The sequence below is a fragment of the Cinclus cinclus genome, chromosome 5 (assembly GCF_963662255.1).
Source record: "Cinclus cinclus chromosome 5, bCinCin1.1, whole genome shotgun sequence".
Classification (NCBI taxonomy): Eukaryota; Metazoa; Chordata; class Aves; order Passeriformes; family Cinclidae; genus Cinclus; species Cinclus cinclus.
The window spans coordinates 18,583,033-18,610,299 of record NC_085050.1 but is presented as its reverse complement, the minus strand read 5'-3'; the positions used below and the strand labels follow the sequence as shown (position 1 = coordinate 18,610,299).

The window sequence follows — 27,267 nt, the reverse complement described above, 5'->3', positions numbered from 1 at the left end:
CTTTAACGGATCACAAAGAACTGACTTGAATTAATAAAAAAGGAATGTGAAGAACAAAGTTTTGATTCAGATGCCTTTAGGACATATTAAACCAAAACTGACACTAAGACATGCTACTAAAAGTTATCTGAAACTGCTCTGAGGTCTGGCAATCACCTCAGTTAATACTGTAATTACTAAGTTTAATGCTGGGTGAAAAATAGAATAAAAATTAGAAATAAGAAGGTAATGCCCTGAAGAGTACACCTAAAGCAGAAAGTGGCATTTTTTGTTGGATAAAAAGTTAGTGATCTGAAAGCCTTGAGACTGAATGTACCTCTTATCTCCAGCAATCTAAATTGTGAGTGCACTTTAGGAGACCAAATACCACTGAACATTTTTCATCCTCTCCAATGAGCAAGAGGCATTTTTTTTTTACCTTGCTCACGGGTGTTATCCTTCACATCTAAGCAGAAATCAACCTTCCCACTTTGATTTCAGTTAAGAATTAAATACGCAGAACACACACACACAATTTGGTAAACTTGAGATTTAAAGTTGCAAAAAAACCAAAAGATAACACAAATCTACTTTATTTCTGAATGCCTGAAGTGTATGGATGTGTACTGCCAATTGCTCAAGCAATATCAGATGCAAGAGCATCCAGGAATAATAGTTTAGTTTGAGGTTCTTATCATTTATATGAATTGGTGCATTCTGTTTATGTAACAGAGGACTAAGTGGAGAGTCAGAAAAACACCATCTGTACTGGGATGGAAGCAAAAACTATCTGTTAAACACCTGTATGACACATTTGATCTGCTACTGAAGCCTCAAAGAATGGTCACCTAAACATCTACACAGTCAGACAGCCTAACTCTGCAGGCAATTTTTGGTTATTAGTTATCCCAACATCTGTGTCACTAGCAGAAAATGCTAGCAGCACTTGGACTCAGCCAGGCTTCACCATGAATCACTGAAGATGCAACATCCAGGATTAAAATGCCTACAAGCAATTTGGAGCAGTGATTCAAACATAAGATAGCAACACACCCCTATAGTAAGAGAAACTGGAACAGATTAGAAAAATGTGTTCATTCTACTTAACATATTGCACAAGGAAATAAGCAAATAGACAAGGGGCCCAAGAATTAGTAACTCCTCTATTTGGCTTTAAAAAATTTTATTTACATTCTCCACTGCTCGAAAATATGCATGTAATTAAATGGGAAAAAATATTTCATTGTATACTTATGAAAGTAAGGCAGCAATTCCTCTCCAGCAATGTATCATGGAAATGGAATTAAACTATCCTGAAACTCTAAAAGCTGGTGATACAAGAAATACTAATCAGCTCATTTTGCTCCTGTACGTGCCATGTTCCCATATTTTGGGAAACAGAAGGGCAAAATCTTGAACACTTTAATTTCTAATTAGCTTTATCGTTTTAGGCTTTCAATCAGTTGTAAATTACTGCCTAACTCCAGCTGGCATCCGTAAATATTGTAAGAAAAATGAAATCAAGTATTCCAGGCTTCGTCATCTTCTAGGTTTCCAAACAAGGAACTATATTCTTACTATAACATTACTACTTGGCCAATGATTGAGAATTTCTCCTCTTCCAGCAAATTGCCCTTCAGGAAGTAAAGGGTAATCTGCTACCTAGGTACCAGTGGGGGAAGAAAAGTTGACATATGTGTGGAACTGTCAGTGAATAATTTTAAGTTCCATCAATGAGCTGTGGGGATGAGGGATGGAGGGGAACCACCAAAATGAAAAACCAAAAAAAGGAAACACAATCAACTGTTTTAATCTCTAAGTCCACTATAAGATGGTAAAAAGCATTCCCCATGGCAACCAAAACGCCTTTCCCAAAACTTTTATGCTGATCAAGTGTCATATAGCTTTTGTAAGAATTGTGGAAAGGTTTGGGTTTGCTTAGTTTTGGAAGAACTGGGAGGTTTTTTTCCTCCTTTATATAGAACCATACATTTGACACTTTCTCATTTTACAAGTGACTTAAACAGCAACCTTAAACAGGGAGAAATCTTTTAGGCAACAAAGGAGTTGTTGTCCTGACAAAGTACTCTAACAAAATATTTAAATAGCAAAAGAGCCTCATCTTCTGAAATACCAGAGAACTAAAAACAGAACATGTATTTTAGCTATAAAAGCAAAAAAACACCCAAAACAAAAAAACAAAACAAAAACCCCACAAACTAATCTCTAATGACACTAGCTGACTGTCTCAAGTGACTGATATGTCCTATGAGTCCTAGTGGTTGGAATGCTGGCTGGACTTACTGACTGCCAGCAAGTTCAAGTTACACTCTTAGCAAATGGAGCCAGAACAGAGAACCTTTTGAGGCACATTGTCTCACTTCTTAGATGTGGGCATATGGCAGTTACTTCAAGCTAAGATTGGATTTGATGACTGCCAGTGAAGATCTTCGTAGAGCCAGTGATCTCAACATCCCTCAGTAAAAAGATTTGAACCATTTGAAAATGGGAATTTCTGCAGTAAGAGCAATTACATTTGTCCACTTACATTGTGGACAAATTTAAATGGCAAGAAATGCAAGTGGCTATTAAAATTATAAAAAAACCCCTCAATTAACTTAAAATCAGTTTGTGCTCCAACATATAATAATCACCACATCTGATTGTATTAATTTAAGCTTTTCCTTCTCTAACATGCATTAAGAAGCAGCTATGAAGTTACAGGACAGCTGGTGATACACTGAGTGTTGACAGTAGTCTGTGCTCCAAAGGTTTGCCATTTTGAAGCCAAAATATATTACTATGATAATCTCATTTGATTTGTTTGTACAACATCATGAAATATTTTTTCCAGAAAATAGTTAAATTGTTTTTTTAAAAAGATATTTAACACTTTAACTGTCAGCCAATGAAGAGTTCAATATCTCCTCTATTTACTTTTAGTTATACTTACTACATAAAACTGAATTTGTCTGCTTTGACTTCCCAATATTGGAGTTTGCTCAATTTTGATATCAGAACTGAGAAGTGCTGCTCTTCCACTACTCAGTACTCTCCAGTACCAAAAGGCCACTTCGTCTTGTTTGGTAATGATAGAGACAGAGTTATGCAAGCATCACACTAAGATCTACTATCCAGCCCCAGATCTTATTTTGAACTCAATTATTGCTACAGCCTTCTCACGTGCATCAAGATTTTTCTGGTAGTAGTCTTCTCCACGTTGTTTGGGAGGCATAAGAAGTTCCCTACTTGCATAAAAGTAATTGTTCCCTTTGTAGATGTTCAAGTACTTCATCAGGCTTTAAACTACAGCTCTTGAAGGCTTAGCATTGAGGTGATTTTTGAGTATTAGTATTTTTTTATCGCTGCTTTTTGTTGACTGCCACATAGAGACTGTACAATTGTTGTTCAGAGACCATTGTTACCTTGTGATTACTTTTTTTTTTGAAGCTACAGCTGTTCGATCTGATGATTCAGAGAATAATGGAACAATATTATGTTCTCATTATTTTCTATTCCACCAATTTTTTTCTTCTCCAAACTTTATCAAACAGTTGATTTGTCCCATGCTTTTCTGCATAGATGGCCTACAATCAGTCTCTGTTAGACAACAAAACTCTGGATTATTTCTGTTCTCTAAAGGAATTAACCAATGTACCAGAACATTTAAAGTACTTGCGCATGCAAGGTCTCCACCTCATTTTATAACCCTTCTCTTTCAACCACGTCACTAACCACAGTAAAGCTGTTAAAATCACCACCACTTCTTGAGGAGAGAACTAACACATTGGGTATGTACAGTGGAACCTAAACAGAAAATGATAGAAAAACAAGTATCACTTGATTTCAATTAGCTACAGGTTTTGAAGGCTCCTTACTAGAAAAAATGTAGGCAGTCCGTGAAATGATTTTTTCATACAGTACATCACATACGTATTGGCAAGAAGTGAGCCCCTAATCACAAGTCCCTGGCAGTGGCACCTGCTACTGAGGCAACTAGAACACCCCTATGGAAGATCTGAGACTGTTTAGTCATCACTGGGTAAATTGCTTCTGTTGACTAGAGCAGGAGATATTTCTTTGGAATGTACCTCAGAAGAAATTCCTGCTCAGTATTAATATTTTCAAACTGAATAAAAGGCACTGTTGCTTAAGCCGTACATTTCTTGTCTCCAACTGTTTAAAAAAAATATGTCTTCGAACAACTAGCTACTGCTACCCTAAAAAGGCTTCCTTGTTACCTCACAGTAATTTCATCTCTCCCTAAAAAAGCTTCACAAAAATTGCTTTTATCTGAAGTATGTCACCTCATCTTTATAGCTATCTTTATATCTAAAATTATGAGTTAGTATAACAGTATGCATTATAAAATTATACCATTTACTCCAGACATCTCTGACCAGCTAAATCTTCAAACTATACAAAAATAAAGTGTATGAAATCTTACAAAAGGAGGACATTAAGACAATAATAGCTAATTCAAAAAAATAACTTATACACAGCAGTAAGCATAAGCAATGTAGCCTACAACAGCTTCCAATTAACAGGACCTCTGAAACATGTCTGAAACAAGCATCAGCTAAAATTGGAACATTCCCAAGCGCATTAACATTTCCAATTTATTAATCTTTACCACAGTACAGACTTTCACAACCCAAATGTCCATAGTCTGTCATTCTGTAAACAAGATCTACTATTCCCCCTCCTCATTTTGAGGGGTTAATTTTTTTCAGTATCCAGTCAAGTTTCACAACCATCTTGCATAAGGAATCAAGAGCCTTTTCTCTTGGCAAGTTACATTTTTTCTTTTTTTTTTCTTTTTTTTTTTTTCTTTTTGTCATACAGCCTGCAGTGAATTAAAATCACAGTGAAAGTCCTGGGAAAAAAATGATCTTTGCAGCAGGACTTGAACCATTCTAATAATAAATGCATCTAACAAAGCTTCCCATAATAAAAGCATGACATTTCCATTTCCAGAAATCAAGTCAATTAGAAATGCTAAATTCTACTTAAAAACCCCAAAGATCTAAAAGTGAAAAGATTTATCTTCTCAGTCAAATACAAGTCTTTCAGTTTCACTTGCAGAGACTGTTCCAGTCTGTAAAACAGTAGTGCAATTCATTTAGTTCTACTTCTTTTATTTTTGTTAAAGTCCAGTAGATAAATGTTCTATTTTTATGGAAAGATAGGAAGATGCTCCAGTAAACAAGAAACTTTGGCAAGCCCAGGAAGGCTTACTAGTCCATTAAAGCTTAGGAGTCCAAAGTGGCTTAAAAATGGTTTATGAACAAACTTAAAAAAAGCCCAACAAATCAAATTAAAAAAAAAAAGCCTGAAAAAGACAAACTAAAAAAATAAAGAAATAAATAGGCAGAAATTAATGTAAACTGTCTAAACTTTTTAATGATTTCTCATTGACAGCTGGCACAACCGTTGACAGTACAGTCATTAAATATAGGTGACCTACAGAGTATTCCATTAGGGCATCCAGTCTGCAATGCTCAAATGGAATTACATTCTTAAGAATTTAAAAAATAGAGTTCTTATAGTATTACTATAGGTTTTCTTCTGCCCGCCTCACTTGCACTTCTTCTTAAAGAGGTTTTTAATTTTTGATGGCTTTTTATTTTTTTCACCGTTCTGGTAGAGGTCCTGTGGGATGCTGCTTATCCTGGGGACAGAAGCAGCTTCATGGCTGGGTTTACTATCACTGCCGGTTGAAGAACACGAGGTGTGACGAGGCTTTGGGACTGGGATCCCAGTTGAAAGCTGGTTCATGCTGCAAGACTTCTCCAGGATTCCATTATAAACTTTGCTTGCAGGACTAAAGATCATGCTCTTAGTTTCTGCCATGCCTACACAGTCAGGAGAGCCCCTAGAAACATCTGCAGTTAGAGAAGAGGAGTCTCCTGTAGATGATTCCTCAAGTGAGAATTCCTCTGGCGATACTTTCTGAGGAGAAATTGTCTGGTACATCTCAAGACTTGCTGGAGGAGACTGTTTTCTTCCAATGGATGAATTTAAGGAGTCACATTCCGAACCTGTTTCCTGTACTTCCCTGAGTCAGAGCAGAGAGAAGAGAAAATATAATGAAACGACAATTTCCTTCATACAATTACAAAGGAAATTAATTTAGAATCAATAACATTAGTCTAAAAGCACCACCCACACCTTTCCTTAGTAGTTAATTAAACAAAAAAAAATTAAGTTAAACATTTTAAGTTACAGCTTGCATTACATCATTTCATTATCTAAACTTAAGGGAATTAGTTTGTGCAATCTTGCTTTTGTGGGCAGCAGCATCTGCCCAGAATCAGTCATTTGTATCTCACTTCAGAGAACAAAATCTTTCTGGCACATGAATTCAGAAAAGTTATGAAACGAAAGAAGGAGATTTAAGCCTATCATATACAAAAAGTTTCTTCAGGACAAGTGTCCCTACCTTTCAACAAGCTCATTTGCTCCTTCCAAAAGGAATTTAACCTTTTCCTATGAGGCCATGTAACAAGAGTAGGTACACGCTCAACATGCTGTAAGAATTGTGTTACCATCCATCTCCTCTTCGCCCAGTAGCTGACATTGCTTTTGATCCTAGTTTCAGATGTAAAAGCCAGTAACATATTGTAATGGAGAATCAGGGTTAGTTCAGTGCACCCTGGATTGCAACATTACTAAACTGTATATGACATGCTAGTTATTTACATACACATACCAGACAAGAACTCTCTGCTCCATGTAGACTATATTAATTTATATTATCCTATAGATTACTTTAACTTTTGGCTTGGTTTAACCTCTAATTCTAAACTGTTAGTCTCAACAATCCTATCAAGAGTTCCAAGTGCTGTTTGCTAATCTCCGTACCATTGTTTATCAGCAGAGAAGTAAATGGCTTCCTCCTCCTCTTCAGTTCGATAGAGAGCTGGGCAGCTCGACACAGAAAGGATGTCAGGGTCAGGGGAGTGCAAAGCGTGCTGAGACTGTGGAGATGATGGCACAACACTGCGTCTTGATCTACACAAGCTACTGCTTCTTGCCAGTGTGCTGGGAGGTTTTACAATGGACCCTGAGGCAGAGAAAAAGGAAACCAAAACCCTCCGAGTGACATTGATGTTAACAGTATCTACTCTGAAGACTAAGTAGCAGATACCTGCTTCAGTGACAGTGACTTTTAAAACAACTTTGACATTGCTTGACAGTTTCAGAGGAAGAAAGACTGGCACAACTCATAAATTCTAGTTAGAATGAAGCAGCTAATCATGATGCAACTGCAGAGATTTTGTGCCTGCCAACTACTACCCTGACCAAATACACCAAAGTTCTGGCTCACTATACTCTCTTGAGAACAAAGAGAAAGATTCTACTGAAACTCCCAACCCTTCATAAACTAAAAATAGCAGCACTGAAATTACTATGATACACAATGTCCTGTATTTTAATTGTGTGGTGATTTGGAGGTTAAAAGAAAGTGTAAAAGTTTTGCAATGTGGGTATGACTAACCAAACAATTGATATACACTACACTGGTTGAAAAGTAGGTTAGATAGAGAATACTAATTTAATTTATGTAACATGACAAAAAATACTTAATTCGACTTCATGTTAAGCTTTAGAACTTTCTCTTAGATAACATTACCTCTTGCCAGGCTAACCATGAATATCTGGAAGCAAAAAATACTAAGAATGGGTGGAGGCAGCCACACAAGACTTTATCAGCAAAGTACCCAACAAGAAGTGATTAACTCAAATGTTCCTAATCCAATTCCTCCTTCAAAAGATTATTAGGCAGCAATACTTGTACAGAAGTAAATCTACAGACCTGTTTTCAGGCTAGCTGTTACAAGTCTCAGGATGCTTCATACCCCTCCTCAAACTGTCCCATGGAATGCATCATGGTTTATATAAGACAAACCAGATCCTTACGGGTGTTCAAAATTGTTTAAAAAACACTACACACTAAAAATCCCTTCAATTATTTTTGTAGGGAAGGATGTCTAGCCTGACAAGATACATCTTATTTTCTGCAATGTCAGTTTACCATCATGTAAGTTACAGCTTCCCTTCCTGGAATCTCAGAGAGATTCAGACAGACAAGTTGTCCACTCTCTCTCAGTACAGGAAATCACAATTTTCACTGCACCTTTGCTGACATTTATTTCCAGTCCTGAGCAGGAAAGAAAGGATTGTGAGTCTCAACATGAGAGTTGTCATGTAATTCAAACTTCTAATATTACTTTTGAGGAATTCCCTACTGACCTTAAAAGCATGTTGGGAGCTCAAAAATCATCTTGTGTCATTAAAAAAAAAAATTCCTCAAGGAACAAATGTGAACTGAGGTAAGAGAATAATAATCTCTTTAGGAAATCTGTGCTACGGGTCCAGGTAAATCAGATGCTATTCTATTTGCTGGTATTAAAAGCCAAAACCCAAAAAAAAAAAGGGGGGGGGGGGGGGGGGATAAATAAATAAATAAACATAACGACCACCAAGATTGCACCATCAGTGAATTTTGAGAGAAGTAACAAGCATTCTGATTCTTTGTAGTTGTATATACACAGGATTATGAAGAATTCAGCTATGACAATTTAACATGCAGAATTTTCCAGCACAAATTAAGCTCACTAAATCAAGGAACCAGCTGAATCCTAATCAGTCAATGGAAAAGTAGAAGTTTCGCTATCACCTTCCTGCTGTAAGGACTTTTTTCCATTGTCAGACACTATTTCTTAATCTATTTCTGGTCTTCAGCTTAATATTGATCAAACAGTTCTATTAATTTACACCATATTAGCCTATCAATGCAGTTGCTCTGGCACAAAGAAGCCTGTCCAAAAGACTTCAAATTTTGTCAACCTTAAGAGTCCAAAGGACGCTGGGGCAAGGCAATAGCCCAGACCACTTATGATCCAGCAAGTAAAATAGTCCCTTTCTTAAATGACCTCCTGCACAATGCATTTTGCCTGATGTCTCATGATCAAGACAAGCCATTTAACTTCTGTCCTTCTTTATATGCATTTGTTATTTTTGTCTAAAGAATGGGAATAATTCAGCAGTTACTGAACTAACCTACAATAATTTCAATCAATTCAAACTATCTTCAACACTAGTTTCAACAATAGATCATTCAGCATATTTTCTTCTACTTTCCAATTCTAAGTGTTTTCATGTTTTATTTACTGAATGGAAATTTTAAAAGCTAGTAAACTAAGGACAAGCTGTTTCCTTCATGTGATAACTTTGACAACACCAGATTCTTGTGTCTTACCAAAATTCAGAAAGGAGACCAAAAAAAGGGGGAAAAAAGCTTTTGCAGTGTTACTAAGATTCAGATTACTTTCATCACTAGGAAAAAAGTACTTGGAAATGAACTGATGTTTAGCAAAAAAATTAAATCATAATTGTAAAAGCATACAGTAAAGTTTCAGCTAAGCATGCCCTTACAAACAGTACTGTGCTTTGCTAATTGTAGTTCCTCTGAATCAAGTGCTCTCTCTTCTCTTGCTTCACTTCTAAGCAAGAGCTAAATGAGAAGAGTGACTAAAAAACCCACAAGTCTGAAGTCTTTTACATATATCCAAGTGTTGTCATTGTAGACCAACTGGAAAATCATGACAATAAATGGAGCTCTGCATTTTTAAATCAGACCACAGGCTGCTCTATATACAATTGGAAGCTTAACTCTAGATACCCATATTTTATTGGTTCTCCAATAAATTTGTTGCAAAGGTTTAAATCAAAGTCTTTGCACTGAAGACAACTAGAGAAACAATGTTCCTTAAAAGTGATTAGAAGTTGCAGTAAGTAGTGTTGCAAGAGGATTAATGAACTTCTCAATGCAGCCTGCAGAAAAAAAGGTTGGTACATTTAGAAGAAAAACAAGTGAAGCCAGCAAAATGGCAAGCTAATGTTATTTTAAAATACAGTTTGAGTTTCTTCTGAGAATCCCAGCCCTGGAAGAAAATTGTACCCACGTGATAGTTTTCCTTCCTACTCATTCCTCAGCTTAAAACATCTTGTTTGAATAGCTGCATAGGAGCTCATCTTTTCTATTTGCCTCTAGAGTCCAGTTAATCACAGCCTCCACAAAACAGGCTCTTGTTCTGACACAATGACTCATGATACAAGGGTGGTCTGAATCCCCAGCATGTATCTTCTGATCATAGTTTAACCAAAGCTGGATTTCTCTCCCTTCAGAAGTCAGCCTCTCTGACAGACACTCAAACAACCCACTGCATCCAAACACAAACATTGTGCCTAAAAGCTTCCCTTGAACAACAGGATTTTGTTCCAAGCACTAAAGAATGTGCACAAGGATATGTAGCATGAGTCCTCCCAAAGGATGTGATCTTCCTCATAGCCCAAGGAACCCTGAACTAACTTTATCCCTTCCATCTGAAAGAATAAATAAGCTAACAGAAACTCAGCATTATTCATTACAAACTTTTGTCTAAGTAGCAGTCCAAGGCTGACAAGCACTTTAAAAACCTTAGCTGAATTTTCCTCACTCCTCCACTGAAATAAAATAAAGGCTTTTTCTTCATGTTATTTTTATTGCAAACCCCAGTTTTCAATTTATATAAGTTCCACTAGATCTAGTATCTCAAATGCTACAAAGAATTTTGGTCCATTTGACTTTGATCTAATCCTGTTTGATTTCAGTACTCTTCTCCCACCTGACCTGAAAATCCTATGACCCCACAATTTTCCCCCTTTCTTTTTACTGAGTTTCTTACTTACCATGAAACTGTGAGACTATTGGAGGAGTGTCTTCATCTAAGTCATCAACTCCCCCTGCAATTGGGTAGGGAGGAATGGAAACTCGAGGCATAACTACCCAGCTGTGATCAGAGTAGAGAGATGAGGTCAAGCTTGGCAGCCCAGAATTGTGTGCGATTTGAAACCCACAAATCTTCTCAATCTGTTGCCATCGATAAAGCCGCTCTCGCAAACACGTCGTCAGCTCAGAGAGAGCTTTCCTGAAGAAAGGCACATATTAAAATTAAAAACACTGTTCTAATTGATAAAGCAAAGCAACACATTCATTCCAGTATACCAGAAGATCCATTACAGCTGTTGAAATATTCACATTTTAGTACTTTCAAAATTGCTTTTTTAAAGTGCAAAACCACTAAGACACTCAATTCCACAACTCTCAAAAATGACATTTTTCCAGGAGCAAATAATCACGAAAGAATATGTATTCTGTGCTGGTAACCCTCTTACTTTGCTTCAAGGATTTTATGGTCCACTTCGTCCAGGGAGGAGCTGTGTGCAACATGTAATGTTCCAAATACAGTGCTTCTCTTCTTTTTTATCTTTTCTGCCTAAAAAGCAAAGTAAAGTGAAATGCATAAAACTAGTAGCATACTTAATAGATGACAAAATATTAGCAATATTGACAGATAGCAAACAACAATTCAGTAAAGAAAAAAGCACAGATGCTTATCTGCTTTGTTTACTGTTTCATATCTCTAGCAACAGATCAGAAATACCATTAAGTATCTGAAGAATAATTTATTACCTCATCTTTAGCAATTGCTAATTGCATTTCTGCATGCTGTCTTTTGATATTGTAATATTGTACTTCGACTTCATGTGTTAACTGAAGCCACTTCTGCAAAGCTTCAGGAACAGACCAATTACTTCTCAACTCAAACTCCTTCTCAGCCTTTTTTAAAGCCATACGAACCTAGCAATCAAGAAGAAATTGAAGTGTCACCAAAAGTATCATTAGAACTAACAGATTAATTATAAGCACCTTTGTACCCCACAACAACATATCAAAGCTTGACAGAGCTTTGGTGTGTGCTGATTGTTGTCAGGTATGCAGATCTGACATCTCTGAAATCTAGCATATGACTTCCCATAATTTTTCCAATTATATACAGTTCCTAATTTGAAGCTTAAATATTTGTGTAAGATGATAATTGTTTTAGTACAATAAATCCAAATTTATTGCTGTTCAGATGAAAGCTACTCTCTCACTTCTAATAACAAGATAAAACAAGCTTTTGTATATATTTTTGTTCAGTGAATCCCAAAATATTATGATAAGCTAATACACAGTCTACAGCTTCCAACAGTTTCAGGATTATTTTACTAGATAATGGCATGATTGACAGACAATCATTAAGAGCTCTCAGAATTTTTCCATTCAAATCCAGCATTTGGGATATACTGCTTTAAACACTGCTGAGGATCTAATAAAACTAGGACCAATTTAAAGTCCACACTAAATTTATAAACAGTTGGCAGGTACCTGTACTAACTCTTCCTCTGCATATTTGAGCCTGCTGAGCTCACATTCAGCTCCCTCTCTCAATTCCCTTAGGCGATGAGCTTCACGTTTTGCATCATTGATCTCATCCATCATTTTGCGCTCCAGATTTTGCTTTTCAACAGCAACGTTTCTATTCTCTTCTTGTGCTTTCTCAAGCCTTCACAATTGAACAAAAAATATGAAGAAATACACAGCATATTTGTTAAAAGTTGCAGTCCTCAGGAAAACAAAAATGCATCCAGCAACAGGGCAAGAGGCAATGGGCACAAACCAAAGCACGAGGTTCCATCTGAACATCAGGAAACACTTTCACCATGAGAGTGACTGAACACTGGCACAGGTTGCCCAGAGAGGTGGTAGAGTCTCCATCCTTGGACATATTCAGAAGCCACCTGCACATGGTGCTAGGCAACCTGTTCTAGATGACCCTGCTTGAGCAGGAGGGGCCAGGCAAGATGAACTCCAGAAGTCTCTTCCAACCTCAACCACTCTGTGATAATAAAGACTCTGCAAGCTTCATGAATCAGCAGCAATGTCACACAACGTGATATCCACACCAGGCAAAATGCCCAAACTTTTAAGTGAACACCATTAAAAGTGTAGCCTCAAAATACAAGTCCCAGTAGACAACTGTGTTACAGGTACACTACAGACTATCAACTCTCACAGGGTTATATATTGAGCAGAAACTAATCAGTTCAGGTCTGTTTCAATCTTAAAAACTTAAAAAGAGAAATAATGTTCTCATTCCCATGTATATACTAATTAAAATAAACTGTAATTATATGAAAATGACAATACATACTTGTAAACCTGTAGGAAAAAAGACTGAGCCTCTATTCTCTAACTTCATCCACAAGTTTGCATGCTAAAATATTCAGGAGCAAGCTCTACCCAAGAAATCAGCACCACTGAAATCACAATTTCCATGCAAAGGGAAGATGAACAAAATCCACAGGCAGTTAATGCAAAAAGCTTAAGACTGTAAACGATCTGCATTTGTGTTTAACCTCAAAACAAAAGGACAACTTTTTTGTTCTTTTCGGTTTTATACCTTTCCTGCAAGTCAAGAAGACTTTGCTCTGCTGTTTGGAGACTTTCTAAGTCCTTCATCATTTTTGTGATATGTTCTCTTGAGGTTCTGTTCTGTGTATATGCAAACCAGCAGCCTCCAAAACCAATAACTATAGAAACTGTTAATATAAAATCCTTCATCCAGTTGTGAGGGGGACCTGTGCAGAGAACAACACCATCATTAACTAGTTCATTGATACAGACAACAGACTAAGGCCTCCCCCCCATCTCCCCAGCCTAAAAGGTGACAGAACCAGATGCTAAACAGAGTTCTAGCTCATTTACCTCAAACCACCACCAACAACCACCTTCCAAATGTATTCCACAGTATTTTCCTTACAACATAAGCATCTCTGCTTTGATAAAATTTACTTAATCTATACTAAAACATTTATTAGACTGAGAAATGCTTAAAAACCCCCTTTACAGTACATACTCTGTATCTTTATTTAGAGTTAAAAAAAGAGTTCCACAACTGCAGTTTATCAGGCCAGTAGGAGGTGTAATTAGATTTGAGCAAGTTCTACCCAGTCTGCATCCTCTTGAATACCCTGTGCTGAGCTAAAAAAGCACTTGGAAAAAATAAAGTACATTTTTAAATGGTAACAGCAGCACTTTCTAAAAGTAAAAGACGGATTGCCAGATTACCATATCTCCAAGATTCACATTACATATCTTTGTTAGTACAACTTTTATAGTCACTTGCACGTCTGTAAAGACAGTTTCTGCAAGCATTAAGGGTCTAATACAAAGTGCTTCCCCCCCCCCCCACTAAAAATCCCCAGCTCAGATCTGGCCTGATTAGCTCAGGAACACCTGACATGCACAGCACCAGAGCAGAGCTGTAACTGTGTACAAGCAAGCATGCAGAGCACTGGTGATGTGGTATGGACATGGCTGCATATGGTGAAATAGGTCAGATGTGGAACTCCTGCATTAAATTTAACTGCAATTAAACTCAAGTATGCACAAAAGATGCAGGTGTTGGATTTGCATCGCCATCTCCTTTGTTCTTCTTCAAGAAGGTCATCCCCTCTCATTTCAGCATCCCAGCAACACTATCCAAGCTAATTGAAAAGTGACTGTAACCTTAGTTATAAATGCAATTTAAAGAGTCAAAAATATATAGAAAACTCTTCTTGTGACAAAAAAGCCGACATCCATCTGTAAAATGAGGTTATACTAAAATTTCTACATGATCTTACACACAGAAGTGAATCTTTGTTCTGCTCACAGCACCTAAATAACCTTTTTTAATTCACTGCAGAGTTCCACAATGCATGCCAAGCAATCCATCAGCACATCCACAAAACAGACAAGCTGTCCTATCTGCAGTATCAAGTGTCATGGAAAATATGCTCTGTTGAATTCCTACAATCAAGAGATAAGAAAAAAATCCAAAAAGTTACTAACGGGTGAGAGGTCCAAATAAAACAACATCCAAGGCTTTAAGCTGAAGCTTCTGTCTGTGACTCCGGTCAATTATTTTCAAGTGAGAGATCATGAAAGCATGTTCATTTACTGCTATCCTGTTAATGACAAGACAAAATGTTACCTATTCCAAAAAACTATATTCAAAATAAGTCTTTAAAAAAAAATTAAAAAAAGACATCTATAGCATTTCCCATAGTTATATAGATTACAGCTATGCAATTAAGAGTGAGAAATACAATTCAACAGTAACGCTGTATAAATGCAAATCAGCATGTGGCAAAAGAAGAAGATAAAATCATTTAACTATTCTTTTCCTTCTGGAAAAAGATTCTTAAATAAATCTATTTAGCATAGTGAAAGGTGTATTCACAGACTTGTGACACCAGCTCCTAAATACACTCAGGCGTGGTATTTATTCTCCAGGTAAGGTATTTTACAGTTACACAGTTGTATATACCCATACAATAGATCAGAAGATGTTCAAAAAGAAGTCTGCCACCACACAGAATTATGTGACTTTTGATAAGAGCTTCCACAGAAAGAAATAAAACTTTTATGGAAGCTGTATTTTGAAATATTCTAGCAAAAAAAAAAATTCATCCACCTCTTCAAAACTGTAAGGACATATCTCTTTTATTGCATTTGACTGTATCTTGTTAGACTTTAGGTTCCTACCATATAGACTAATGCAGCAACCTATGGGGAATTATTTAAAACTAATCCAGAAGATATATTCACCTGGGAAGTGTTGTTCCATTGACATTGCTGTCTCTAAAATTCTTTTCATACTGGGGCAATTCAACAAAGTCTGAGAGCCACTGAAGAGTGTCCTCTTGAGTCCAGTTATGAACTGAAAGAAAATCAATTACCTTAGGTTTTTAGTAAAAATGAACAGCTTAGAAGACAAGCAAGAGAAAAGCAGGTTACAATAACCAAGAGAGTTTAGCCAAATATAATTCCAGAAAAATTAGCATTACCAAGGTGTTTCTGGCATTTTGCCTTTTTCATTACATGCTCCCCATGAAAGCTTAGGTAAACTATAAACAAACAAGCATGGAACGAATAGAAGTATTTCTTTATTAAAACTTTCACAGAACAATTTAGTTTTTTGCTTCAGTTTACATCAGGACAGCATCTTGTGGCTTTCATCTACTTAAACCGATTCCAGCCTCAACCCCTTTGTGCTTGATACCCTTGCAGAACTAAACACACATCAGCTGCTGCTGTAACCATTTGAAGCCATGTACCAAGATCTTTCCCAGGATGATGCCTTAAGAACTTGGTTGGACAAAAATTTTCTTAGAGGCTTATACCTACTAACCACAAAATGGAAGCTGACAAGAGAAGGAGACTGAAAGAAAACACCAAAAGACAAAAGAAATTTAACAAGAAAACTATTAAACCTCTCCCAAACATGCCCAAGAAAACTGGAATTACATGCAAAAGTACTCTAAGAAAAAATACTTAAAATATGTAGAAAATAATTAACAATTTTCCTTAATAACAGCAACACTCTACATAAACACTCATAGCTACAAATGTGTTAAGAAAATACTACCCACAGACATTACAAGAAAAGAGAAAAAAAGTCACATTTCTGTCCTTTACAGACCAGCTGCTACAGCTGACACCTTCACACTGAAAAATTTGAAGGGAAATCGTTCGCTCCATTTATGAGTCTGCAAAAGTCTGTCTGCATATGAAAGAAGCAGGGACAGCCTCCTTCTGGACAGACATGTATTCATATGAAAAACTGGGCTTTTTTTAACATTTCTCTATCTAGAACTACTTGCATGTGCAGTGCTGCGCAAAGATTATCATGGACACATTATCAGTGGTGACTTGAAAATAATCCTTTGGAAAGCACTGCTGAAAGCTTTACAGGTAAAGTTGCAGGCAATGGAAATTTTTATGAGTTCAAATTCATATTTCAGTTCACACTAACTGAAATAAGGACGTCTAGATCTCTTGTCTACACTAGCAGAGCTGCGAAATAAGCTTAAACATTTTAGATTATTATCATTCCAGACAGGCAGAGATAGAACTCATTTCACAGATTCACTTATGGCCTCAAGAAACAAACTCACAATGCAAACTTCTTGTTTTCTATCCATATGAATGGCTACACAACATTTCCAGTATGCTGTCCCGTTTCTTTCTCTCCTTGTGAGCTACAGTCACCTACTACATTGATTTGAAACAGACTCAGTTTTGTCACATTGCTCTAAGATTTTATGCCACATATCTGGGCTCTATTTATAAACAGGTAGTTTTCCCATTGCAAAGATTCTTAACTGTTTTGTGAATAATAAGCAACCAGATTTACAAATTATTCAGAGTAATTTGACTGGTCATTACAAGACTCAAAAGAGTGGTAAAATCATTCAAAAAGTATCACCTCAACTGCATTCTAGAAATATGTTCACAGACTGATCCAAAGTAAAAGCATTGTTTTGTTGTGACATGAGAAAAAAAACACTTAAAATAGCCACTACACACTACAGATTATCACTGACAATATACAACACTCAATTTCAGAAGCCACACAATTGACTGAGTTTGTAGGATATGGGGGGGAAGGGTTAAAAATACCATTGAGACTTTTCACTTCTACTGCTGAAAGAATTTTGTAGACACTCTACCAAATTTTACATAAATTTACAGGTTTCTATAATCCAGTAATAATGTTAAACCTATTATCCTGAAAGAAATGAGATACACATTTAAGTGGTTTACCATAGAGCAAATCACATCTGTTGTGCTGCTTAGACTGGTGTGATGTTTTCTTCATAGACTACCAAGGAAATTTTCCCAAACAAATCAGTTATAGTCTGGAAAAAACACTCTATTATTCAATATCTATCACTGTATCAGACACCTCCATTAGTACAGAAACTACAAAAAGAAGCAACCACAGTCTGTCCTAAACTACAGCTGAAACTTGGACTTTCTGTACTCTTATACTGTTACTCATTTATTAAAAAATATTTTCAATTACCTCTTTATTTTGACTGATTTAACTCACCACTCAACCATTTAAGCTATGACTGTATATTGTCATCTTATTCTGGGATGACTAAGAGAGCTGAATCTCTTCTCACATACATATTTTGCAAGAAATTTAGATTTATTACGTAAAGTAATTCTTCATTCACAGAAGTCCAGTGCCAGTGCCCCTAAACCCCCAGGTTTTCCAGGTGGATTCAGACTGTTCTTCCTTTCCTATTCTATCAAAGAGTGAAAACATTCAAACTGTTTATTTTTGTTGACATCTTCCATATGCCATAGGTTGGTAAGGAGCATTACTTGACTTGTCTCCAATAGGACTTCATGACATACATGTTTGTTCTACAATAGCATCAATACTGAAAAGCAAACTGGCCTTTCTCCAGAAGAAGCACTTATAGTCCACTGAAACATGACACAAGGCAAGTGTGACATACACCAGGTGTACTGAAGGGCAAAGAGGCCAGTTGAAATTCATCTTGATCAGCACTGCCAATTAGAATATGCCAACTCCCACTAACTAGCTGAGGTTGTAATTTTTCCTTAGTTTAATCACCAAAAAAGAAAGCAGTACTTCAGACTGCAGAGTAGCAAGTCACAATTACTGTAAGTTAAATGCATACAGCATTACAGAGTAATTATAACATCCTTCTCTCTCACACCTCTTTTCAGATACCTTCAGAGAGAGGATGCCAGCACTGTGCTTTAGGCAGGCAGGTATAAAAGGCACAGTGTTCACACCCCAGAGCAGCAATCAGACTCTAGAACTCCATCAGCTATTTCACTTCGGACCACAAGTTTGAGTTTTTTCTACTTCTTTTCAACTGTTCTACCAACGCACCTGAAGGTGAAGACAGCAAAAGTAGTTTTAAAATGGCCCTGTATGAAAGTTTCTCATTGTTAACCCACATTAATTAGAAGATATGGGTATTCACCAGTTTTTTGTGTTAAATTTATCATGTTAAATTTATCATATCACACAAAATGATTCAAAACTTAGTTTCTAGGACTTTCAGTGGTAACATCAGCAGTATGCAGCATTATGCAACTCATCCTTAGCCAAGCCCTACTTTCATGCATTTGCAAGCTCCAGATATTTAAAACCTGAGACAGCAAATGATTAGAGAGCAAGGCAGCCACAACATGCTTGTGGTATGCAGTTTAGTCCTAGCTGCAGCAAGAACACTTGTGTAGTAGTACATCAGAGTACAACAGGTGATCACACATGCAAATACAGAGCCATTTTTGTATCTCTTTACCCTAATAAATAATGTACCAGACTTTAGTTCACATCCTATTTTCTACCAAGAGGGAAAGATAATAAAAAGGGGGGGAAAAAAAGGTACACATACAAGGCAAGGTGAAGCGGTTTTTTTGTATTAATAGGCAGTATATAGGAGATACTATACATTAAAGCTCAAATATGCCATAATGATAAAAAAGTCTATTTTTTTTGTTTTGTTGTTTTGTATTTTTTAAAGGCTGTTTGTAACAACTAGGTTTTGACAGGATTCAAATTAGTCTGACAACAGCCAAGCATTCATGAACTCCAGGTTTGACTTCAACAGTTTTTTACTTTACTACAAAATCAAGTCCCATGGGACAATGCTACATCACTAAGAATGCAGCATCCAACCCTACTCACTGAGACAGGTCAGAACTACCCAGCTGAAGGCCCTGGACTGATTTTACAGCCCCTTGCTACTGAGACTAAATACCTACACCCCACTCTTCAGACAGCAAATTCACATGACCACAGCCCATTACAGGAGCAAAAAGAGAAGGCAGGTGTCATTGAGTGACAGAACTTCCAAAGATAATAGTACAAAAACTGGTATTCAGATGTCAAATCAAATGTTCATCTGTCCCCTTTTCCACACTCAAAACTACTACCTCTTCAAGGCCATTGCAGAAAAAAAATAGTGAAGGTGTTCCTTTGATATTATCCTAACAGTAGCTACTAAGTCTACTACTTTTGAATATGTGAAAGACCCTGTAGTACATGTATAAATATTGCTTAGTTAGGAGACAGCCAAAGAATACCATATAACAAGTATATACTGGCATTTACATTTAAAGAACAGTAACACACAATAACAGAGGTCAGAAGACTTTCAGAGAGAAGCATCTTCTACATTTAAACAGCTACGATGGTTCATAGTCATGCCTCTAAACAAAGCACTCTATAGAATTAGATTATGAGATTAAAAAATTCAAAGGTCACAAAAAGTACATTCTAACTAAACTAAATTAAATTATAGTCTTGTTCTGTACCAAAGGAGTCCTTTATACTGAGTGGCAACACAGCAACAAAAGTCTAGATGTTGATTCAAGCTATGATATGACTCCTTCCATGCAGATAAAACCTTTAACAGCCTTGAACTTCCTTTAATTTGCACCAGCCTAGACTGTGCCTTAAAGATTCTGCAGCAGGCAGGGACACAAAAAACTTGCCCAGTGCCAGAAATATTAAAAAACAATATTCTGAAGACCCCTCTTTTATTAGGCAATTTTTAGAGCTTTGAATGCAGCCAATCCTCAGTGTTACATTCAGTGTATAAAATCCTACTCAATTATTTAAAAACAGCCTCTATTTTCCTTAATCCTAAAAGGAGACACTGAACAGCAATAGCTTTTTTAAGCTTTCTTGCCGCAAACCTTATCTGCCTTGCACTACCAATATGTTAAACAAAGAACACCTTTAAGCTATTTGGCAAATATTTAAGACAAGCATTCACATAAAACAAACTTTATGGCAAAGTGGGCAAATTCTACTCAGCATAAACTACTCAGCAGTAGATGAAGAAGATGTTTCTGTATATATTGTCAAGAACACTAGAGTTTGTAATTCTCACACAGATACCCCAACAGATTGTTTAAAAGTCTCAAATTACTGATACTGTCATTTACACTACCTTCCATCCTCTTGTTTAATGTCATCAAATTGCTATAAACTAGTGGCACATAAGAAACAAGCAAATCAAAAACTTCTAAAACACATAGAAAGGAATGGCAATATTTTGCATGTTTTAAATAAATTAGAGTAGATCATTTTCTATGGGGCTTCATGCTTTCTAACAGTCAGCAGCCCAATTAACACAGCTCAGGAGTCTCATTCTAAAGGTCTCCCTGTGGTGCAAATTTAGTTCTCTCAGCAGGATATGCATATAAAGCCACTGCAAACAGACACAACTGAGATGATGCATTCCTCTCCAAGTCTTTTGAGTCTTACTCACCCTGCTCACTACATTCAAGAAAATCAGACTAAAGATATACATAACAGACAAACTACACTTCTAGAATCACTATAGCCTAAATTTTTTAAGAGTTACTCATGACTTAGACCAACAGTTTTGAGGAGATAATTTTTTCTGATAATTTAGCTGCAATACTTTCAGAGAACAGGATCGTCAGCAAGTAAGTATTTAAAGAATATTTGAAGAGATGAGGCCAAAAGCTACTGGCTAAAACAGATATTTACTACATACCAAACACTTCATGCATGACCTCAGTGTGCACTTAAGCGACTTCCTGCATTAGCAGAATGAACCAATGCCATATTCCTGGTTTCATTCCCCTCCTGTTCTTACTTTCAGTTGTTTGACCCATACCAAGTTTTAGATCTCTCTATGCTCACCATGAGAACATGTCGTGGTTTAGGAATGGTATTCTCAAATTTAGTAGTCCTTCTAAAAACATGTGTGTGGTTTCCCCTCTCCCTCCAACTGGAGGCACAAAGGGCAAAGATCACAGGTTGAGATAGGAACAATTTACTGGAAACAGCAAAGAGATAAGAAAACGAACAGTAATAGCAATAATACAATAACTAAAGGCATAAGAAAAATAAACTACTCACATGCAAAGCTCCTGGCAATAAACAAATACCAGATCAGTCTGTTCCCCATGTTTCTCAACCAGAATGAGCCTCTTCTCCCGGGAAGAGAGAGAGACTCCCATTCCCAGGCTCCCAGCAATGATGTGAGGTGGTATAGGATAACACTCAGCCTTAGCTACGGCTCCCCATGACTACTGCTGAAAATTAATCCTGTCCTGGCTACAGGCAGGACAGCACACGTTTGGAATGAGGGGTGGGATGGGGAAGGGGGTGGGCAAGTTAGGTATTTTTCTCCTAACAATTTTGACATTCCAGATCTCTTTTTTAATCACTATATCCTGGGACATATTTGGCAATAAACACTGTACTTTTGATTAAATACTGTCCTTTGATACTTGGAATAGTGGCTCAACTTACTTATTTTATTTAAACCAAAATGAGGGAGGACTGGTGGTGTTGGATAGTTAGTACATTTTACTGTATCCCAAGTTAAAGAAGATTTTCAAAAATGCTTTGGACAAAGAATTCTAGATATTTATAGTCAAATAAAATTTAAAGTGAAAGCACATAGAATTGTCCACTTAAGACTGTATAAAATACTATATAAAAAGTATTTTAAAATAGCTTGAGAAAAACCCTTAGGGTTTATTAAATTAAAAACATGGTAATCTTGAGTCCAGCACTTGCACCAGTCACCTCAATAAATCAGAACCTCATGTAAGCTATCTTAGTTTACTCACAATACACAAAGCACATGAAGAAGAAATTACCTCTAACTGAACTAAATGAATTTTGAGTCAGGTTTATGTGTGCCTATAAATAACAGTGTCAAAACAGATTGATGAAGATGTTTCAAGAGGTTATTCATTCACTACTCTATACCTGGTGGAAAAATTGTTGAATTGCAACTATGTCAGTAGCCATGATCATTTTCAGCTATATTTCTTTACCTACCTTCAGATGTTTTCCAGCGTTTCCACAGATCCTCAATGGTGATATGCTTGTCTTCTCTGTGCAGGTGACTGTGTTTATTTGATGCATCCTTGTATTGCATATCTTCCCTTAGAAACTGAAGAAAAGGGAAGAACATCACCTTAAATGTCTAAATGACAATTTCTGAGGAGAAACTACACAGAAATCAGGTCGAGTCTTTCTCATCTCTTCCCCATGCAAGCAGCAGAGAATTGATCTGAGTTTTCTACAACAAAAACTCAAAGAAAGTTAAACACTCTTACAAGATTTGTGTCTCACAATAATAAAATCCTAGAAAAACTGATGATGCAGTTGCTAGTATACTAAGTTAAACATTATTAGTATGCCTCAGATTTACAGTGATTACAGGAACACACCACACAGTTATATTGTACTATTGTACATATTTCTCAATTCTGACAACATTTAACCAACCTCCCCTCCTTGAAAATAAGACCATGTAAGATTTGAAAGTGTGCCAGTCATTTTTGGATGAGTAATGCCTGAATCCTGCCATACTAGCTAAATGCAACTGCCTGAGGGATGAATGTAAGCTGTTTACTAAGTAGCATTAAAGTCTTTTGATTAGACAACAAAAATTTGACTTCTATTCATCGAATTAAAAAACAGAAGTCATCTGAGGGCAAATTTTCTGCTTGCTAATCATTCATCAGTGGTTACACTCCAAGCACAGAAGCATTACATAAAGCTGCCTCATTTTCAGTAATTAATAGGAAGCCTTTTAGCAAACATTATAAAAAGGAAGATCATGCAATCACGGCATACAGAATGGGTGGTGAGGCACTGGCACAGGTCATGCAGAGAAACTGTAAATGCCCTAATGCTGGCAGCATTCAAGGCCAGCTTGGATGGGGTTCTGAGCAATCCAATCTAGTGGAAGATGTCCCTGCCTACAACAGGAAGTTGGAACTAAATGATGTTTAAGGTCTCTTCCAACCCAAACCATTCCATGAGTCTATGATACAATTTCAAGATGGCAGTGTTGTTTCAGTATTCCGCAAGTCGCTACAAACAGTTCTCCAAATACATACCCAAGAAAAGCCATGGAACTGCAAAATTCATTCTATTTTCTTATTTCATAGAGGCCTAGAAAAGTTGGAATACTGGTTGGCAAATGACCTCCCATTAAGAGTGGAAACCTTTCATAAGTATCACACCCTGAAAGCATTGTATGAACAGTCTCTGTGGGTGATTAGTGCCTAAGTATTAGTATCAGACAACTAGTGTCTGGTGCTAACAGTCCCAGAAAACTAAGTAATCTTCCACAGTAGATAGCTTGCTTGCTTTCTTCAGGTTGTGAAGGATAAAGCAGCTCAAACAAAACCAGCTAACAGATAGCCATGACAGCTAAGTCAAAAAATAGCCTTTTATATGGCTGATCATATGTTATCACCACTTCAAGAGAGGTGAGGAACAGGGCCAAGCTAGTGATGCACTGCAGAGTAGCTCAATTCTTAAAATTCTGTCCAAGTAATAATTTAAGCACAGAGCATCCTGCAAAAGCTCCATTTCTAGAAAATCCAGTATTATACCATTCAGAAACTGCAGGAGTCACTGAAAAGTAGCCATTGTTAAACAGAAATATTAACTCTTAATAAAAAGAAACAGAATACAACAGAAATACAACTAACACTTACCAATTCTCTCTAACTAAAATCTTTTTACTAGAATGTAAGGGAGTCTCGAACTATGAATGGATTCAAGTTTCTCCTCTAACTGATGGACTTAGGACAAAATACTAGTGGTCCTCCTTAAACAAACCACAGAGACATAGTATCCAAACACTGATTAGATGTAAATCCTCTCATATTTATCTATTATTCAAAACTTTCTCTGATTGTCAGACATTAGCTTTGTAAAGCCCTTTGATTCCTAAAATAGCTCTGTTTAGCCTGTACAAACTGCATAAGCATTTTAACTCCTCTTCCCCACGTGTCTAAGAATGGCATAAATTGAGATATATAAATATATATATATATATATATATGTATATATGTACACACATACATATACATGAGAAATATATAGGAAACTTATGAAACATATGAGAACCAAAAATAGCAGCCTGTTGGGGCAAATGCAAAATCACAACTTCTGTAAAACCATGGATCAGCAACAGTAAAAAAGTTTAATAAGCACAGGACTGTATGGGATAATGTATAAGTAAAAATATCTTTTGCATATTCCATCATCCAAGTGGGAACCCTGAATACTTCCCATCTTGGCAATAAGCTGGCATGAAGCTGGCAAATTCTACAGTTGCCATGCATTGAAAGATGGATTGTCATGTTCATTCCCACTCTTTGTTTATTACAGGCTAAACTGAAGAGCAGGAACTAAACAATAAGTAAACAAAACAATTTTCTTATCCACTAATGTCCCTAAGCCTCTCCAGATTATAGTACAGTCTTACAGATGGAATGGCAGGAAAGAACTGATGTTTTTCCACCTTACCTTTCCCCTACAGACTGCAAATATCTACTGTCAACTGACATTCCCAGTATGTCTTTCAGGAGCTTGCAAAAAGCATACTAAAAAATACAGCAAAAACATATATTATACATCCCTCTCTGCAAAGATGATATCTTTTCACATGGGTTAAGGTAAATGCTAACACTCATTCTTCAGCTTTCTAGGGACTGATGATGCACTGTCCTTGGAGACTCCAGATGGCAGGCATGGACTTTTTTTTTCAAAACAAGTGTTGTAGGGTGATCAGGTTGCTGAAGAGGGACAGAATGCGTTGTAAATACAGGTTTGGGCCAATTTTGCATCTTCTCAGCTAAAACTCAGACCACTTTTGTTTGTACAAACTTGCTACCTTTACTGACAGTTGTCAGTAAAGGCTGGCTGTAAAATATCAAAGGATGAGAGCTTTTGTTCAGTTAGAGGTGCTGTCAAGGAAAATCTGAATTGCTGTTAACAATACTACTGACATTGTTAGAAGTAAAGAAGAGAAGGAAGATGCCACCTGAAAGCGAAAAGGTCCAAGGACTGACACCTGTCCCCATCCTACCGGGTCCTCCCAACAGGACAGCACCCCGACTCCCCCTGCAGTTCCGCAGCGCCGCCCGCAGAGGGCGCCGCGGGCCCCGCGCCACGGATCCCGGGACACGGGAACGGGATCCGAGCGCGGTGCGCGGGATCTCCCGGGACACGGGAACGGGATCCGAGCGCGGTGCGCGGGATCTCCCGGGACACGGGAACGGGATCCGAGCGCGGTGCGCGGGATCTCCCGGGACACGGGAACGGGATCCGAGCGCACCTGGGTTATATCGAAACACCGGCTGGAATATTTGACTATGTCCCTTCTTTAAAAAGGACTGTCCACACAAACTGGAAAGCAGCTTGCAGTTAGTAATCTATAGGGCAGAGATAGTACATCTATGAGGAATTCTTCCAAGGGAAAAGCCCCTCTTCTGTTCTGTCCTACCCCTACTGCTCTCAGATCCTGTGAAAATAACCATGATTTCCTCAAAGAGGTTCTCTGACACCGCAAGGTCACAACACTGAAGTTACAGTGCACAGATCTGAAAAGAGGTCACTGTGTTTCAAAAAATAAGTGCATTCACTAACTCGTTCATTAAGAGGTATATAGCAACACCAAACATCTTTCTTTAGCATAAAAGATCTTTGTTTCAAAAGCAGCCTAATATGGAAATGCTTCTTTAAGAAAAAGAATTGAGTCCTAAATTGAAGAAAGACAGAAACAGAACAACTCTAGTTAAAAAGAGGATTTTTCTGTTCCTTCTCATGGCAGCTAATCTCTCTTCTGTTGTTCTGGTCATTAAGTACACAAAGAAAAGGTTAGAAAAATAACTCTAAATAGGGAGGTTAAAAGAATAAGCTCTAAGAAAAACACATCTAAGTATTATCTTAGCCAACATAATTACTCAGAAAGGAGAAGTCCTTTTAAGACGACAAAGTTGAAACCAAGAAAGCAGAAGATAAGTTACCTAAAAACTCTGTATGAAACAAAAATAATCATTTGTCAAAGCAGTTACTTCAACAAGTTTAGAATTAAAAAAACACCACAGCTAGACTTGAAACTAGAGTTTTGATCCCAGAAGTACTGTAACTGCTGCACCTCTACAAAGACTGACATCCCAAAGTGGGAGGTTCAGCAGTGTAAGAACTACAAAGGAAATTTTCTCCTGCCTGGAGGGGACAGGACCAGTGGGACCCTGGAGAAGTCCCAGGATCATGTACACAACCACCTTCCTTCCTCTTCAGAAAGCCTTTAGTACCGCAACTTTCGCCAAAATCCAATCTACTAATAAGCAAAGACCAATCTGAAGCAAGACCAACCAAAAAAATGGGAAAAAAGAAAGAAAATTAAAAAGGAAGAAAGAAAAAAAAAAAAAAGGAGAGAGAGAGAGAGACAGAGAGATTAAAATATCAATGCTGCAAGACACTTGCAGGGCAAACAAGCAGTTGCATACTTTCAAGAATGCCACTGGAGAAGTAAAATTAACCACACTCACTAACTGCAGCAGGAAGCACTCTCATGCTGTTTATATTTTGCTCTGGGTGAAGGCTCAAGTTCATGATTTTCAGTCATATCAACTTAAAATAGACCCTCTCACTGACAAGTTTACTTCAAGAGCAATTAGTAACATCTCCTGGTCAGGCATTACTCTCACCCTTGAGCATCTATTCCTCAAAC

At 37.1% G+C, this 27,267-nt stretch overlaps 1 protein-coding gene across 1 annotated transcript in view; it reads right to left on the bottom strand.

The window, feature by feature from the left end:
• Positions 1-4,437: 4,437 nt before the first annotated feature.
• STIM2 (stromal interaction molecule 2) overlaps positions 4,438-27,267 on the bottom strand; it is a 64,502-nt gene continuing 41,672 nt past the window's right edge. The window contains exons 3-12 of the mRNA XM_062493440.1: positions 22,563-22,677; positions 15,506-15,617; positions 14,747-14,862; positions 13,314-13,491; positions 12,239-12,416; positions 11,501-11,668; positions 11,203-11,303; positions 10,717-10,955; positions 6,844-7,045; positions 4,438-6,037 (exon numbers count right to left, since the gene is read on the bottom strand). Coding sequence (XP_062349424.1) covers positions 5,557-6,037; positions 6,844-7,045; positions 10,717-10,955; positions 11,203-11,303; positions 11,501-11,668; positions 12,239-12,416; positions 13,314-13,491; positions 14,747-14,862; positions 15,506-15,617; positions 22,563-22,677 — 1,890 coding nt within the window. The 3' untranslated portion in view covers positions 4,438-5,556. The remainder of the gene's footprint in view (positions 6,038-6,843; positions 7,046-10,716; positions 10,956-11,202; positions 11,304-11,500; positions 11,669-12,238; positions 12,417-13,313; positions 13,492-14,746; positions 14,863-15,505; positions 15,618-22,562; positions 22,678-27,267) is intronic.